Source organism: Ahaetulla prasina, chromosome 3, assembly GCF_028640845.1.
Source record: "Ahaetulla prasina isolate Xishuangbanna chromosome 3, ASM2864084v1, whole genome shotgun sequence".
Lineage (NCBI taxonomy): Eukaryota > Metazoa > Chordata > Lepidosauria > Squamata > Colubridae > Ahaetulla > Ahaetulla prasina.
Window position 1 is genome coordinate 224,936,445 of NC_080541.1, and position 18,004 is coordinate 224,954,448.

The 18,004-nt window shown below is 45.6% G+C and overlaps 1 protein-coding gene across 1 annotated transcript in view; it reads left to right on the forward strand.

The window, feature by feature from the left end:
- Nucleotides 1-18,004, forward strand: part of ZNF512B (zinc finger protein 512B) — an 88,829-nt gene that overhangs the window by 22,483 nt on the left and 48,342 nt on the right. Inside the window, exons 3-7 of the mRNA XM_058176717.1 lie at nucleotides 365-444; nucleotides 5,860-5,988; nucleotides 8,727-8,905; nucleotides 11,247-11,503; nucleotides 13,388-13,459. Coding sequence (XP_058032700.1) covers nucleotides 365-444; nucleotides 5,860-5,988; nucleotides 8,727-8,905; nucleotides 11,247-11,503; nucleotides 13,388-13,459 — 717 coding nt within the window. The remainder of the gene's footprint in view (nucleotides 1-364; nucleotides 445-5,859; nucleotides 5,989-8,726; nucleotides 8,906-11,246; nucleotides 11,504-13,387; nucleotides 13,460-18,004) is intronic.

Below are 18,004 nucleotides of genomic sequence, written 5' to 3' on the forward strand. Positions count from 1 at the left end.
AAGTGGTATGAACATTTCACGTGATCTTGATTCTATCCCTCTGTTGATGCAGCCTAGGACTCTGTTGGCTTTTTTGGCGGCTGCCGCTCACGGCTGGCTCATATTTAAATGGTTGTCCACTAGGACTCCAAGATCCAAGACTCCATTCTCCTCCTCCTCCTCCTCCTCCTCCTCCTCCTCCTCCTCCTCCAAAGCCAGGGACCTCTTGTGGAACCTTAAGCCTTCTCCAGCCACGTCTTGCCGTGATCCAAATGACGTTGTACTTGTCATGTATACATTCAACAAACCAGATTAACCCTCTTGCATTGAAAGCGATGTTGATTGCAACGGCTCCCTCATTTTTCTTTCCTCCCTCTCTTGGCAGGAAATGCAATGAACGACAAAACAGAAAGCAAACGGAAAGGAAGGCCCAAGACGGAAAACCAGGCCTTGAAAGATATTCCCGTAAGGTTTTAATTATATTTTCTGCCTTTCTCGGCAACTGGCGAAAAAGAACAGCTTGGGGTTGCCGAGCATCCCTCTTGACACAGGGAGATGGGGAGTTTTGTTTCTTTGCTTAGAACATAGGAACATAGGGCTGAAAGGGACCTTAGGTGGTCTTCTAGTCCAGGGGTCTCCAACGTTGGCAACTTTAAGCCTGGCAGACTTCAACTCCCAGAACCCCCCCAGCCAGCAAAGCTGGCTGGGGGAATTCTGGAAGTTGAAGTCTGTCAAGCTTAAAGTTGGCCAAGTTTAGAGACCCCTGTTCTAGTCCAACCCTCTGCTTCAGGCAGGGGTCTTTATAACTCCCCGGTCAAAGGGTTTTGGAATCTTTTCTTACAAATCTCGAGACAAAAATGTAGGTTGGGTGATTTCCAGGTCAATCACCAGAAGACGGTAAGTTCTAGTCCCGCCTTAGGCAGGAAAGCCAGCTGGGTGACTTTGGGCCATTCACCAGGAGACGGGAGTTCTAGTTCCACCTTAGGTATGAAAGCCGGCTGGGTGACTTTGGGCCATTCACCAGGAGACGGGAGTTCTAGTCCCACCTTAGGTATGAAAGCGAGCTGGGTGACTTTGGGCCAATCACCAGGAGACAGAGAGTTCTAGTCCCACCTTAGGTATGAAAGCCAGCTGGGTGACTTTGGGCCATTCACCAGGAGACGGAGAGTTCTAGTCCCACCTTAGGTATGAAAGCCAGCTGGGTGACTCTGGTCAATCACCAGGAGACGGAGAGTTCTAGTCCCACCTTAGGTATGAAAGCCGGCTGAGTGACTTTGGGCCATTCACCAGGAGACGGAGAGTTCTAGTCCCACCTTAGGTATGAAAGCTGGCTGGTGACTTTGGGCCAATCACCAGGAGACGGAGAGTTCTAGTTCCGCCTTAGGTATGAAAGCCGGCTGTGTGACTTTGGGCCAATCACCAGGAGACGGAGAGTTCTAATCCCACCTTAGGTATGAAAGCTGGCTGGTGACTTTGGGCCAATCACCAGGAGACGGAGAGTTCTAGTTCCGCCTTAGGTATGAAAGCTGGCTGAGTGACTTTGGGCCAATCACCAGGAGACAGAGAGTTCTAGTCCCACCTTAGGTATGAAAGCTGGCTGGTGACTTTGGGTCAATCACCAGGAGACAGAGAGTTCTAGTTCTGCCTTAGGTATGAAAGCCAGCTGGGTGACTTTGGGCCATTCACCAGGAGACGGAGAGTTCTAGTCCCACCTTAGGTATGAAAGCTGGCTGGGTGATTTTGGGTCAATTCCCATTTCCTCTAGGCAGGATGAGGATGATAGAACTTGTGCTGCACCCCTGCTGAGGGACTCCAGCTGCTTTTAAGTCTCAGCAGAGGAAACACGCTGGTTAGATTCATGCAGGATGATTAATTTCATGGATTACTGATGAGCTCTCGGATTGCTTAAAGCCTATGCCCATTGGGTGAAAAAAAAAATCTCCTCTTTAATCCACTTTCATTTTATTTGCTTCCTGGTGGAGAGAGGAGAATTTTTTCCCCTGCTTCTGCAGTTGAACTGTCACTTGTTTCAGATGAAGAGAATTCTAAAGCAATGTTTCCCAACCGTGACGCCTTGAAAAGGTGCGAACTTCAACTCCCACAATTCCTCAGTCAGAAAAGCAGAGTTGAATTCTGGGAGGGTTTTTTTTTTAATTTGCATTTTTTATATCCCGCCCTTCTCCGAAGACTCAGGGCGGCTTACACTATGTTAGCAATAGTCTTCATCCTATTTGTATATTTATATACAAAGTCAACTTATTGCCCCCAACAATCTGGGTCCTCATTTTACCTACCTTATAAAGGATGGAAGGCTGAGTCAACCTTGGGCCTGGTGGGGCTTGAACCTGCAGTAATTGCAAGCAGCTGCTGTTAATAACAGACTGTTTTACCAGTCTGAGCCACTCAAGGACCCTTGAAGTTGAAGTCCGCACCTCGCCAAGTCGTCAAGGTTTTTCAACAGGGGTCTCCAACTGTGGTAACTTTAACATTTGTGGACTTCAGCCCCCAGAATTGTGGGAGTTGAAGTCCACAAGTCTTAAAAGAGCCAAGTTTGCAGACCCCTGCTGGTGAATCTTGTAACAACATTGAAACTCAGGATCTTAAGCAATAATGAAATGCTCAGCGGAACTCCAAATACCTAATGAACGATGATTGCTTAAGATGATAGTAGAGAATATTTGTAGCTCAGGATTCAACTGTGAGGTCCTTGGTGCTCTCTGAACTTGGTTGGTTTTTTGTTGTTGTTTTTTGCAGACGTTTCGTGATCCAACTAGGTAACATCATCAGTGCTAGAAAGGTGTAGGGTTTGCTCTCTGTTTATATACAAGTGGTTTGCCCTGTCAGTGTTGTTTTTCCCAAAAAATGGACCAAAAAAAAAAAAAGCATCGGAAAAGAGCTGGAAAAGGACCAAAAAAAGGGCTGAAAATAGGGTGCGCAGAGGCCTAAAACTTTTTGTTGTTGTTTTCCTCTTCTAAATTTATGTGTGTCTTATAGTCCAAAAAATACGGTATATAAACAGAGAGCAAACCCCAGTTCGTTTTAGCACTGATGATGATGATGATAATAATAATAATAATAATAATGATGATGATGATGATGATGATGATGATGATGATGATGATGATGATGATGATGTTTTAATTTGTATACCGCCCTTCTCCCGAAGGACTCAGGGCGGTGAACAGGCAAATAAAATACAAACAGAAACATACACCATAATTAAAACAACCCTTAAAAAACTGATTCAAATTTGCCAGAAAATTTAAAATAACATTACACCCCATAAAAATTACAGAAATTTAAAATCCATTAAAATTTAAAATTTAGAATTTAAAATCAGGCCAGTCCAGCCATACGAAATAAATAGGTTTTAAGTTCGCGGCGAAAGGTCCTAAGGTCAGGTAGTTGTCGAAGCCCGAGGGGGAGCTCGTTCCACAGTGTAGGAGCCCCCACAGAGAAGGTCCTCCCCCTGGGGGCCGCCAGTCGACATTGTTTGGCTGACGGCACCCTGAGGAGGCCCTCTCTGTGGGAACGTACCGGACGCTGGGAGATAGAAGCCGGCAGTAGACGGTCCCGTAGATAGCCCGGTCCTAAGCCATGGAGCGCTTTAAAGGTGGTAACCAATACCTTGGAAGTTTGATGTTACATAGTTGGGTCATGAAATGTCTTCAAGAAAACAACCAAGGTCAGAGAACACCAAGGACCCCACAATCATCCTGCCCCCCCTCCTCCCCCCCTTCTTCCTCCTCCTCCCCACGTCCCACACTCCCTTCTACCACTGATGATGTTACCTAGTTTGGTAATGAAATGTCTGCAAGAAAACAACCAAGTTCACAGAGCTCCAAGGACTCCACAATTGCTTAAACATTAGCAACAGACACATATACTCATATTGTTCCATTGGCTGTTAGCCAGGTAGGGAATGGCATTTGGGGAAGATGGAAGTGAGTTGTTGTGTACACAGTTGTATCTTCCAATAGCTTCTCCTTTATCTTTTGTCTCTTCATTTCTTCAGCCTTCTATCTCGCATCAGGTCGCTGGTTCAAACTTGACTTTCTGTTGTGTCTTGCCCGCCCTCAGAGCAGCCGGGGCCTTCTTATCTGCTCCCGAACACGGAGGAATGTATGCCTCCCGGCCCCAGTCCTGGCTCCATGCCCAGACAAACTGCAGAAGAAGGAGCACCTCCCTGCCCCAGTCCTGGCTCCATGCCCAGGCAAACGGAGCAGCTAGACCCCTCCCCCTCCTCCACAGCATGTGAGCCTGAGGAGGGTTTATTACCAACAGCTGATTGGAGTGACCCTCGCATCAGAAGATTGGATAGGCGGAGGCAACAGAAGGAAGGGAGGGGCAGGCCTTAATGAGTGCTGAGTCATGGAGCCACACCCCATGGCCTATATAAAGGATCTGCTTTCTGGCAGTCTCTGAGTCAGGCAAAGTCGAACTTATCTTGCTGAAGTCACTTACTGGTCTCCTGCCTGCTCTGAGGACTTTGCTAGGACTTTGGGCAGAGCTGCAGAGGCAAGCCTGATTCGGATTTCCCTGACCCGGCCGTCAGCGGAGGAGTGGGACACGACATTTTCTATATCTAATTGCTCTTTCAAAGTTCTTCTTCGAAGGCGCTTTTTTTTTTCTTTCCATCTTGCGTGTTCTCACACACACATAAATTCTCAAGGCCAATATTTCTCAACCTTGGCAGGCTTTAAGACATGTGGGCTTCAAGTCCTAGACGTCCCGTCCCCCCCCCCACTCCAATATGTATGGACTTCCAACTCCCCAAATTCATTCACTAACATGTTTAGTGGACTTCAACTCCCAGAATTCCCTTTGAGCCTGTGTGAACTTCAACTCCTAAAAGATGAAACTGAGGAAAGACAACCCCGAATATATTTGAATATATTAGGATAAAAATTGAAATAGTTTTTTAAAAAAAAAAAAAAGAATGAAAGGGAATGAATATGAATAAAAATGGAGAAATTAGAACTTGAGGGCGAAAGAAGATGCGACTTAATAAAATGAGCAAGGAAATATTAGGAAATAAATAAAAACTATGAAAAAAGAATATTTTGGCAAAAAATGCAACTTAAGTAAAATATATTTGAATATATTGAATTGTATAAGATATATATATATATATTTTATTTACATTTATATCCTGCCCTTCTCCGAAGACTCAGGGCGGCTTACAATGTATAAGGCAATAGTCTCATTCTATTTGTATATTTACAAAGTCAACTTATTGCCCCCCAACAATCTGGGTCCCCATTTTACCTACCTTATAAAGGATGGAAGGCTGAGTCAACTTGGGCCTAGTGGGACTTGAACCTGCAGTAATTGCAGGCTACTGTGTTCTAATAACAGGCTTCTTAACAGCCTGAGCTATTACGGCCAATACTCTGTTCATAAATTATGTATGCGTGTAGAGGGGGAAAACTAAAAAATCAATAAAAATTTGTTTTAACAACTCCTCGAATTTACCCAGCTGTGGAATTCTGGGCGTTGAAGTCCATGCATCTTAAAAAGTTGAGCTAGGGTGAAGTTTTAGCTGTTCTGCTTCTTGCAAGATTTTAGTTTGTGTAACTAAACTAGAGCAGGAATCTTTACCTTTCAAGGCCAGAATTCCCTTCTAAGGTGTGGACTACAACTTCCAGAATTTGCCCAACTGTGGAATTTTTGGGAGTTGAAGTCCACAAGCATCTTAAAGTGATGACGATTGAGCTAGACCTAAGGGCATAGTTTTAGTCATTCTGCTTCTTGCAAGATTTTACTTCACGTAACTTACCTCTGCATGAGTCTCTGTTCTCCTGTTGCCTCCTCCTTTTGAATTTTGAATTCCTTTTTTGTCTCTCTTTTATTCTCGTTTTATGGACTTTCTCCTCTCAGCTGTCTCTGATGAATCAATGGAAGGATGAATTTAAGGCGCACTCCAGGGTGAAGTGTCCTAACTCGGGCTGCTGGCTGGAATTCCCAAGTATCTATGGCCTGAAATACCACTTCCAGCGGTGTCAGGGGGTAAGAAAGTCAGTCCTGCAGTCCTCATTTAGTGACCACCTTCATTGCAACTCTGTGCACGTATACAGGTGGTCCTTGAGTTACGACTGCAATTGGGACCAGGTTTTCTGATGTTAGTGAGACACATGCAAAGCCTTTTTTCAACCTTGGCCACTTGAAGACGGGTGGACTTCAGCTCCCAGAATTCCCCGTGCTAAGATTAGCTAGCAGGCCAAAATCACTGACCCTTCCTCTGGCCTTTTCTGCTCTTCCTAGACCAGCGTTTTTCAATCTTGGCAACTTTAAGCCTTGTGGACTTCAACTCCCAGAGTTCCCCAGTCAGTAATGCTGGCGGGGGAATTCTGGGAGTTGAAGTCCATCTGTCTTCAAGTTCCCAAGGTTGAGAAACATTGGTCTAGAGCAGTGGTGGCTAACTTTTTCGCCACCGCATGCCAGGAGCAAGGGTGGGGGAATTGCACACGTGCGTGCCCACACCCATAATTCTATGCGCCCCACTCCCACGCATGCGCCCGCGACCCCCAGTCCTGGCACGTGATGGCCCGTTAGGCCCGTTTTTCTCTCTCTCCAGGCTCCAAAGCCTTTCTAGGAGTCTGGGGAGGGCAATATTGGCCTTTCCCCCCCACGAAAGCCCTCTGAGGCTGGAAACGGCCCATTTGCCAACTTCCGGTGGGACCAGAAGGCCCATTTTTTGCTATCCCCAGGCTCCTAGAAAGGCCCTGGAGCCTGGGGAGAGAGAAAAATGGGCTTTCCCCACCACCACCCCGAGGCCCTCCGGAGGCAGGAAACAACCTGTTTCTCTACTTCTGGTGGGCCCAGAAGGCCTGAAAATTAGCTGGCCAGCGGAGCTGGGCTTGCATGGCACGCGTACCATATGTTCACCATCACGGGTCTAGATTCATTGCTGACTGGGGAATTCTGGGAGTTGAAGTCCACAAAGGTTAAAGTTGAATCTTTTGTGGATCAGTGTTGAAAAACACTGCTCTAGACAGAGAAAAAAAAAAAGCCAGAGGAAGAACAGTCAGTGGCTTTGGCTGGCTAGTTAATCTTAGCCTTACCGCAAGATTTTCAACTCATCTGTTTTAACTGTGCTGTATGAACTCATCTTCAAGGTAGAATTCTACGGATGTATCAAAACTCTTCTATTTTGATGCAAGGGGTTGCAGACTTACAAAAATTCATACCATTAGCCAAGTTGGCTTATACCATTAGCCAACTTAAGCTTACGTTTGGGCAGCAGAACCTGTGTTTTGTCTAGAACAGCTTCTCCCCCCACCCCCAACCTGGCGGCCCTCTACATACGGAAACTTCAATCCCAGAATTCTCAAGCAGCTGCACAGCTTGAGTGACAGCAGAAGAGAATTCTGGGACTTGAAGTCCACCTGGGGTCACTGAGGTTAAGGGAAGCTAATTTAAGACAGAGGTCTCCAACCTTGCCAACTTTAAGACTTGTGGACTTCAGCTCCCAGAATTCCTCAGCCAGCTTTGCTGGCTGAGGGATTCTGGGAGTTGAAGTCCACAAATCTTAAAGTTGCCAAGGTTGGAGACCCCTGATCTAAGAGATGGATGTTATATTTTATATTTTATTTTTTCTATTATTTTATTTTATTTATTTTATTTTATTATTTTACTTTATATTTTATATTTTATTTATATTTCATATTTTCTTAACCGCCTGTTTCTCTCAGGGAGGGGCTGTGGGCAGTATACAACAGAATCCATAAAATTAACATTAAAATCAGATCTATTTTTTTTTTATTTTTATCATTTTATTTTATATTTCATACAAAAACCTTAACTGCCCATTTCTCTGAGGGAAGGGCTTCGGGTAATATACCATGCAATCCCTAAAATTAACATTAAAATCAGAATTAATTCAAGATGAGAAAGTTTTAAGATTATAAAAAGAACTTTGTAAAATATCAATATCAAAAGGTGACACATCCCAAGATTTGGGTGGGGGAGCGTTAACAGTTACTAATTCCCTCAACACTGTCAAACTATTTACTGAATCTGCACTACTATTAATCTTCTCATAGTTCCCATCACCAATCTCTTTCCATTTATGACTATATGACTATAACTTGTTGCTGGCAATCCTTATGATTTATATTGATATATTGACCATCAATTGTGTTGTAAATGTTGTACCTTGATGAACGTATCTTTTCTTTTATGTACACTGAGAGCATATGCACCCAGACAAATTCCTTGTGTGTCCAATCACACTTGGCCAATAAAAAATTCTATTCTTTTCTATTCTATTCAACTCCCAGAGTTCAGTGGCTGCCAATTCTGGGAGTTGAATTCCACAAGGCTTTTAAGAGTTGTCAAGGATGAATATCCCCTACATCAGGGGTCTCCAACCTTGGCAACTTTAAGACTTGTGGACTTGTAATCCTTATGATTTATATTGATATATTGACCATCATTTGTGTTGTAAATGTTGTACCCTGATGAAAGTATCTTTTCTTTTATGTACACTGAGAGCATATGCACCAAGACAAATTCCTTGTGTGTCCAATCACACTTGGCCAATAAAAAATTCTATTCTATTCTATTCTAATGGATCTGGGAGAAGGGTGTGGCCAGCCCCATGGACATCTGGGCCTCTGTGTTCCTCACACAATGCCGCCCAGCCATATTTTGACCCCTTGGCAGAAGCCAATTTGCATTTTCCCCCTCTTTTGCTCTGTTTCCACTATTTTTTCCCCCACCCCCTTTTTCTCTCTTCCTTCCAGGGCGCCGTTGTCGAGAAACGCACCTTCCCCTGCCTGTACTGTGAAGCCGTCTTCACGTCAAAAACCCAGCTGGAGAAGCATTGCCTTTGGAACCACTTGGACAGGTCGTTGCCAGCAGCCAGCCCCCCAGCAGAAAACAAAGTGCAGAAGGCAACCAGCAAGGGGCCAGGGAAGAAAAGGTAGGGGCCAGGACCTCCGGAGCAAGAGGAGGGGCTAGGGGAAGCCAACATTCTGGATCCTCAGTTTACCGACCTCGGAAGGATGGAAGGCTGAGTCAACCTTGAGCCAATTGGGTTCGAACTCATGACAGTGGGCAGAGTTAACCTGCAATGCTGCATTCTAACAGGAAGGAAGGGAGGGAGGCAGGCAGGAAGGAAGGAAGGAAAGAAGGAAGGGCAATAGCAATAGCCCTTGGACTTATATATCGCTTCACAGTGCTTTACAGCCCTCTCTAAGCAGTTTACAGAGTCAGCCTACACAACAGTATATATAAGCATAAGCATGAAAATAACTATATAATATATAAGCATATATATGAGCGTAAGTATGTAATAACTATATTAATTGGATATAATGAAAGGAAACAATAGGACGGGAACGGTAGGCACTTTTGTGCTCTTATGCACGCCCCTTACGGACCTTTTAGGAATGGGGTGAGGTCAATAGTAGACAGTTTTTGGTTAAAGCTTTGGGGGTTTTGCGAAGAGACCACAGAGTTAGGTAGCGTGTTCCAAGTATTAATAACTCTGTTAAAGAAGTTACATTTTCTGCAATCAAGATTGCATGATTGCATGGTGAAACATGCATGAAACGTGATGAGTGTCCTGTAATCTAAGATTCAGAAAGTCCCAAGAAATGTACAGGACACCCACCTGGAGAGCAGAATGATGAATTGACACATGGATCTAGAATGATCACCGGCAGTCAAGCCTTGGTGTAGGAAAGGGATCTGGAATGGTAGAATCTGGGTGGGTGGGGGGTGGGCTCAAAAAAGGCATCAGCCTAGCATCCATATGTTGGAAGAAAAAACCCAGTCCAGTTCCAAGCCAGGAGAAAGACCCTGGAAATAAAATAGAGGCTGGCTACAAGGAAAGAAGATCTCTGTTTATTTACTTTTCAGAAACTTCAGCGACAGCAGCATGTTTCCGGGGTGGCTGACAAAATGGCTGAGTGAATGGATGGATTTTTGTAGGATTCTGGGGTTTGGTGATTGAGATGCTCCAGGGGATCGTGCAGTACAGTGAGCCTTGGGTCTTTTCCTGTTGGTGTTTTACTAGTCTCCAATGGTGGGTTTCACGTTATGTTACTACCGGTTTGCTGTGCACATGCTTGCTTCGTGTGCGCACGCGGGTGTCAGTTTTGGAAGGCAATTTTCTTTTTGTTTCTTAACTGCCACATATTTTATCTGGGGAAGTTGGGAGGGGGTTGTTTTTGGAACGGTAGAAAGTTAGTCATAACAACATTCCGTAGTCAAGGACTTTTGCCTGTGTCTGATGGAGACTGCCTGAAGATTGTATCCAGTTGAGTGTGAAGAGTTGATTGGACAATGTGATGAACTTGTGGGTGTGGGGCAGGGCTGTGAATTGTCAACTGGGTGTGGAAAACCTGGAAGCTTTCAGTTTTGGGTTTTCCCAGCTGTGCCAACATGACATCCCTAATAAATTGGAACTTTGAGGAACCTCAAGCCTCAGAGCTTTATTTCATTGGGGTTGCTCCTTGGAACCCTGACAGTGTGTCTGCCTTCCACATATGCATCAGGCCTTCTGCACATGCGCCCGGCCTCAAAAATGTGCCTAAATAGATGGCATTGTTCTGTCCCCCTCGCCTCCATCCGAGCGATGGCTTAATTAGCCAGCACTATCAGCTCTGGCAGCAAACTAGTGAGTGTCTGCCAAGTGCCTCTGTTATCTCCCTTGATGCCGATGAGTCAACAAACAGTACTTCAGCTCTAGTCAAGCAGTTGATTTGCCTGCTACGAAGAGGCATAGCAGCCCTTGCTGCTTTTATATCCTGTGGGGTGTGGCTCCATGACTCAGCACTTTCTAGACCTGCCCCACCCTTGCTTCTGTTGTTCCCGCCTATCCTGCCTACGAAACCTAGGGTCCAACCAGGCCTGATTGCCATCAGCTGGGTCTGGAGGCGTGGCCTGGGGGGGAAGAGTCAGGGGACGGAGGCCTCGTTATCTCCTCCACCTGGCCTGCCTCTGGCTCCTGGAGCTGAGCCAGGGAAGCTGGTGCTCCCGAGGTAAGTCCTGATGGCCCTTCCCCCTCACTTTCTGAGTCACTTTCTGGCAGGGGGCCTGGCTTGGGGAGGCGCAGACACAATAGGCGTAGAACCAGAGCAGGGGGGCAGGCCCACTTGTAATTTTTGCTACTGGTTCCAGTGAACCGGTCTGAACCGTGTGGTTTTTGTGGTTTTTTTTGGTTGGTAAATTTAAAGTGAACACAAAATGTGGATCTGATCTTCCGCACCTGATTCTGGCCCGGCTTGACTTCTCCTTAAATCTGACTTTCGCCCTAGAGCTGCCGAACGCACCATGTCCCCCACCCTACACCCCAAACAATCGAAAGTGGAGAAGGCCGTCGCCTTGCAGCACCCCGAGAACGGAGAGCACGCGGCCGTGAGCCAAGGCATCAGGGCTTTGAAGACCGCTGCAGCTGGAGGCGGGGAAGGGGCTGCCACTCCGCTCAGCCAGACGCCGGGCACCCGCGGCTCCAAACATCATGCCAGCAGACAGTCCTTCAAGCAGGAGGAAGACCCCGAAAGGATGAAGCACAGTAAGATTAGATCAGCGTTTCTCAAACTTTTGGGGGGAGCGGAGGCCCCCCTTCCCTACGCCGCCGCCACCTCCTCCGAGTTTAAAATGGGAAGCTTGTGCGGTGTTTGGCTTGCTTGTGTTGTGTTTGGGTGCAAGCAGGAAGGGGTGGGAATAGAACTGACTAATTGAGCTATTCTCCAAAGCAGGGGTCTCCAACCTTGGTCCCTTTAAGACTTGTGGACTTCAATTCCCAGAATTCCTCAGCCAGCTTTGGTTGGAGACCCCTGCTCCAAAGCACCTGAGGGCAGGACGAGACGCAACAGGTGGAAACTAATCAAGGAGAGAAGCAACTTAGAACTAAGGAGAAATTTCCTGACAGTGAGAACAATTAATCAGTGGAACAACTTGCCACCAGAAATTGTGAATGCTCCAACACTGGAAGTTTTTAAGAAGAGATTGGATAGGCATTTGTCTGAAGTGGTGTAGGGTTTCCTGCTTGAGCAAGGGGTTGGACTTAAACAGGAGTCTCCAACCTTGGCAATTTTAAGACTTGTGGACTTCAACTCCCAGAATTCCTCAGTCAGTTTTGCTTGCTGAGGAACTCTGGGAGTTGAAGTCCACAAGTCTTATAGTTGCCAAAGTTGGACTAGAAGACCTCCAAGGTCCCTCCCAACTCTCTTATTCTATTCTATTCTAATTGGGTCAACATTTCTGCATGAGCAGAATTGCCTAACTTTAGCTGAAGCCATTACAGGTAGTCCTCGGCTTAAAATGATTCGTTCAGTGATCATTTTAAGGTTACAACAGCACTGGAAAAAAGTGACTTATGACCATTTTTCACACTTACGACCGTTGCAGTATCCCCAGGGTCACGTGATCAACATTTGGCCGCTTGGCAACTGGCTCAGATTTATGACAGGTTGCAGCGTCCTGGGGTCATGTGATCCCCTTTTGCGATCTTCCATCAAGCAAAGTCCTTGGGAAAGCCAGATTCATGTAACAACCATGTTACTCACTTAACGACTGCAGTGATTCACTTAACCATGGTGGCAAGACGGGTCGTAAAATGGGGCAAAACTCACTTAATGACTGTTTTGCTTAGCAACAAACATTTGGGGCTCAACTGTGGTCGTAAGTCGAGGACTAGTTATATACTTTATTTTAAAAGTAAACAGTGCTGTCAGATTCTGCAATATCTTCCTTAATTTGGGGCCCATTCTTGAAATTATCCTGCCTGGGTCACCAGCATTTGGAAGTTCCAGCTCTAAACATTGTGGGAAAATGAAGCATTCTCTCTTGTGTTGTTATTTTCTAAAGCCAAGTTTCTAGTCCTTACGTTCGTAAAGAACAAATTTGGAACCTGTATTAGCGAAACCTCAGAAGCTCAAGAAGGCTAAGGAGAAATTTCTGGGCTGGGGGTTGAGGTAGGGATTGTGCATCCCATTTTATTTATTATTTTATTTATTGATTTGCCAAATTTCTTCCCAGATGTGATCCAAAGATTTGACAGCACAAGGAAACTCTAGAATTAGAATGAGACTGAGAATTAGAATTACTGGTAAAATTAAAATAATTAGAATTAGAATTAGAATTGAACAGAATCTTATTTGGCCAAGTATGATTAGACACACAAGGAATTTGTCACTATAAAAAGAGTAGAACCCCAAAAAGCTACAAAGAGTAATAATAGAAAACAGAGAGGGCACGATAAAAATCAGGAGAACTCTAATTGGATTTATTGAATCTAATAATTAGATTTAATCCCCGGTTCTTTTGTTCTCTCTTTTCAAGGCCATTAGTTGAGGTATAAATTATGCAAAACCAAGCGCTAATTGCAGAAGGGCGACTCAACACCCAGGGGTTTGACCAAAGTTTTATTTCTGTTTTCTCCTTTTTGAGTTAGGAAGGAAACAGAAAACGCCTAAGAAGTTTACCGGAGAGCAGCCATCCATCTCAGGAACTTTTGGATTAAAAGGTAAAATAACTGTTTTCTCCATTTTCATTTCCTCTCCCATAATTATTGCAATGCTCTCTACATGGGGCTCCCCTTGAGATGCACTCGGAGGCTTCAGTTGGTCCAGAATGCAGCTGCGCGGGTGATAGAGGGAGTCTCACGTAGCTCCCATGTGACACCTCTCCTGCGCAGACTGCACTGGCTTCCTGTTGCCTTCCGGGTGCATTTCAAGGTTCTGGTTACCACCTTTAAAGCGCTCCATGGCTTAGGGCCTGGGTACTTACGGGACCGCCTTCTGTTACCTCATGCCTCCCACCGACCCGTACGCTCGCACAGAGAGGGCCTTCTCAGGGTGCCGTCCGCCAGACAATGTAGGCTGGCAGCCCCCAGGGGAAGATCCTTCTCTGTGGGGGCCCCCACTCTTTGGAATGAACTTCCCCCTGGTTTACGTCAAATACCTGACCTTCGGACTTTTCGCCGCGAACTGAAAACATATCTGTTTGTTCGTGCGGGGCTTTCTTAAATTGTTTAGCTTTAAATTTTAAATTTCTCTCTGGTTTTAATTGGGGTTTTTTAGATTTTTTAACTGTTTTAATTTCGGCCACACTGTATTATTTATTTATTTATTTATTTATTTATTTATTTATTTATTTATTTATTTATTTTTCATATTTATATACCGCCCTATCTCCCTAGGGACTCAGGGCGGTTCACAGGCAATTAAAAATACATATAAATACAAACTAAAATGACAATTAAAAAACTTATTCTATAGCCGAATTATTAAAAACAATATAAATAATAAAAACCCATTTAAAACCAGTAAATTTAAAATCTAATAATAATAAGTTTTTAAATTTTATTTTAACTGTACATTGTTTTTTTTATTTTGGCTGTACACCGCCCTGAGTCCTTCGGGAGAAGGGCGGTTTATAAATCTAATAAAATAAATAAATAAATAAATAAATAATAATCCAATAATAACTCAACAAGACAGGAAGGTTTGAATTCTTATATCTGCAAAGATAAAGATCTTTTAACTGCAAAGATAAGATAAAAGAATTAGCTTCCATTTTTCTGGCAAAAAAACTAGTCCACATGAACCACAAGAAATGGTTCATGTGGACTAGTAACCAATCCCTGTTCGCTAAGTTGCCTGGAAAAAGAGAGGAGGGCAGGGAGAAGGTTTTTCAACACCTGCTGCTTCTCCTCCTCCTCCATTTCTGACTTTGGCCTTGTGCCCTTTCTTGGGCTGGACGGACTTCACTCACGCCAGCTGGACAACTGCAGTGTGCAGTTCATGGGGCTGCCCTTGGAGACTATCTGAAAGCTACAACTGGTCCAGAATCTTGCAGGGTGCTCAGTGTTTGGTGCCTTTTGGGTGCACTGCCCCCCACCAGTTTCCTTCCAGGCGCAGTTTAAGATGGTGGTCCTTACCTTTAAGGACCTATAAAAATAGTCCTTGACTTATGACTGAACTCTAAAAGTTAGTTAGGGTTGGCCCTGATTAGTATCTGGAAAGGAGACAACCAGCAGATCCCGTATCCAGGATCTCGGTACGTCTGCACCTGAGGGCAGAACAAAGAAGCAACGGGTGGAAACTAATCAAGGAGAGAAGCAACTTAGAACTAAGGAGAAATTTCCTGACAGTTAGAACAATCAATAAGTGGAACGACTTGCCTGCAGAAGTTGTGAATGCTCCAACACTGGAAATTTTTAAGAAAATGTTGGATAGCCATTTGTCTGAAATGGTGTAGGGTTTCCTGCCTGAGCAGAGGGTTGGACTAGAAGACCTCCAAGGTCCCTTCCAACTCTGTTATTATGTTATAATCCCCATTGCTATCAGCCAGGCTGGGAAATCAAAAACAAAGACAGCACTGGTTGAGCCCTACTGGAGAACTTATTATTATTATTATTTATTCGATTTTTATACCGCCCTTCTCCCGAAGTACTCAGGGCGGTGTACAGCCAAGGTAAAACAAACAGTGCAATATACAATTAAAATACGAATTAAAAAACTTATTACATAATTGGCCTAAAACTTTGGAACATATAAAACTAAAACCCATTAAAAATTAATAATAAAAATTTAAAACCAATAAAATTTAAGCCAGCCCCGCGCAAATAAATAAATGTTTTCAATTCGCGGCGGAAGGTCCAAAGGTCAGGTATTTGGCGTAAACCCGGGGGAAGTTCGTTCCAGAGGATAGGAGCCCCCACAGAGAAGGATCTTCCCCTGGGGGCCGCCAGCCGACATTGCTTGGCGGACGGCACCCTGAGAAGGCCCTCTCTGTGTGAGCGTACGGGTCGGTGGGAGGCATGAGGTAACAGCAGGCGGTCCCGTAAGTACCCGGGCCCTAAGCCATGGAGCGCTTTAAAGGTAGTAACCAAAACCTTCTTAAGGGGCTGGTATTGGACCCAGGACTCTTGAATGTTGGGCTTTGGCTTTGCAGTAGACACGTTTGGTTTTATTTATTTATAATTTATTTATTTATTTATTTATTTATAATCCAATTTCTATACCGCCCTTCTCCTGAAGGACTCAGGGCGGTTTACAACCATATTAAAAATACAAAAATACACATAATATAAATAAACAAATTTAAAAACATTTAAAATGAATATATTAATTGGCCAAATTACTAAAACGGTCAAAACCGACATAAAACCCTTTAAAATTTAAAAACTATAATTAAAATATATTTAAAATACATTTAGGCTAGTCCCGCACGATTAAATAATAAAGTTTTTAATTCCCGCTTGAAGGTTCGGAGGTCGGGGAGTTGGCGTAATCCCGGAGGTAACTCGTTCCAAAGAGCCGGTGCTGCCACAGAGAAGGCTCTCCCTCTGGGGGCCGCCAACTGACATTGTTTGATCGATGGCACCCTGAGCAGGCCCACTCTGTGGGAGCGCACAGGTTGTTGGGAGGCTATCAGTGGCAGAAGGCCGTCTCGTAGATACCCCGGTCCTAAGCCATGGAGCGCTTTGAAGGTGGTCACTAACACCTTGAATTGCACCCGGAAGGCTACCGGCAGCCAGTGCAGGCCACGGCGGATGGGTGTTATATGGGAGCATCGTGGTGCTCCCTCTATTACCCGCGCAGCCGCATTCTGGACTAACTGGAGCCTCCTGGTGCTCTTCAAGGGGAGCCCCATGTAGAGAGCATTACAATAGTCCTGGCGAGATGTAACGAGGGCATGACTGACCGTGCGTAAGGAGTCCCGGTCAAGGAACGGGCGCAACTGGCAAATCAGGCGAACCTGATAAAATGCTCCCCTGGCGACAGCCGTCAGGTGTTCTTCTAAAGACAGCCGGTCGTCCAGGAGAACGCCCAAGTTGCGCACCCTTCCCCTGGGGGCCAATACTTCACCCCCAACAGTCAGCGAGGGCGAAAGCTGACTGTACCGGGATGCCGGAACCCACAGCCACTCGGTCTTGGTCGGGTTGAGCTGGAGCCTGTTCCTCCCCATCCAGACCCGCACGGCCTCAAGACACCGGGCCATCACCTCGACGGCTTCGTTGGGGTGGTTCGGGGTGGAAATGTACAGCTGAGTATCATCAGCGTACAGATGATAATCCACCCCAAAACCACGGATAACCTCACCCAGCGGCTTCATGTAGATGTTGAACAGAAGAGGCGAGAGAACAGACCCCTGAGGCACCCCACAAGTGAGGTACCTAGAAGTCGATCTCTGCCCCCCTGCCAACACTGTCTGCGAACGGTCAGAGAGATAGGAGGAGAACCACCGATAAACGGTGCCTTCTACCCCCAATCCCTCCAACCATCGCAGCAGGATACCATGGTTGATGGTATCAAAAGCCACCAAGAGATCTAAAAGGACCAGGACAGAGGAACATCCCCTGTCCCGAGCCCTCCAGAGGTCATCCACCAACGTGACCAAAGCCGTCTCAGTGCTGTACCCAGGTCTGAAGCCGGACTGGAACGGGTCTAGAAAGACAGATTCCTCCAGGTATTGGGGAAGCTGATATGCCACTACACTCTCAACAACCTTCGCCAAAAAGCGAAGGTTGGAGACTGGACGATAGTTCACCAATACAGCTGGGTCCAGGGAAAGCTTCTTGAGGAGGGGCCTCACCACCGCCTCTTTCAAGGCGGTGGGAAAAATGTCCTCCAACAAGGAAGTATTGATAACTCCCAGGAGCCAGCCTCGTGTCACCTCCCGTGTGGCCAGTACCAACCAGGAGGGACACGGGTCCAATAAACATGTGGTGGGATTCAGCCTGCCCAACAACCTGTCCATGTTGTCGGGAGTCACAGGATCAAACTCAGCCCAGGTAATGTCCACAAGACTCGGCCCTGTCATCTCGCCCGGATCTATCCGATCAGCGTCCAGACCGCTCCGGATCCGAGCGATTTTATCAGACAGATACTGTACAAAATCCTCAGCACGACCCTGCAAGGGGTCCTCCCGAGCCTCCTGCGCAAGCAGGGAGCGGGTCACCCTAAACAGGGTGGCTGGGCGATTATCTGCCGATGCAATAAGCGCGGAGAAATAATTATGGTTTAGATTTTTAAGAACAAAATGAAGAAATAGAGGTTGGTTC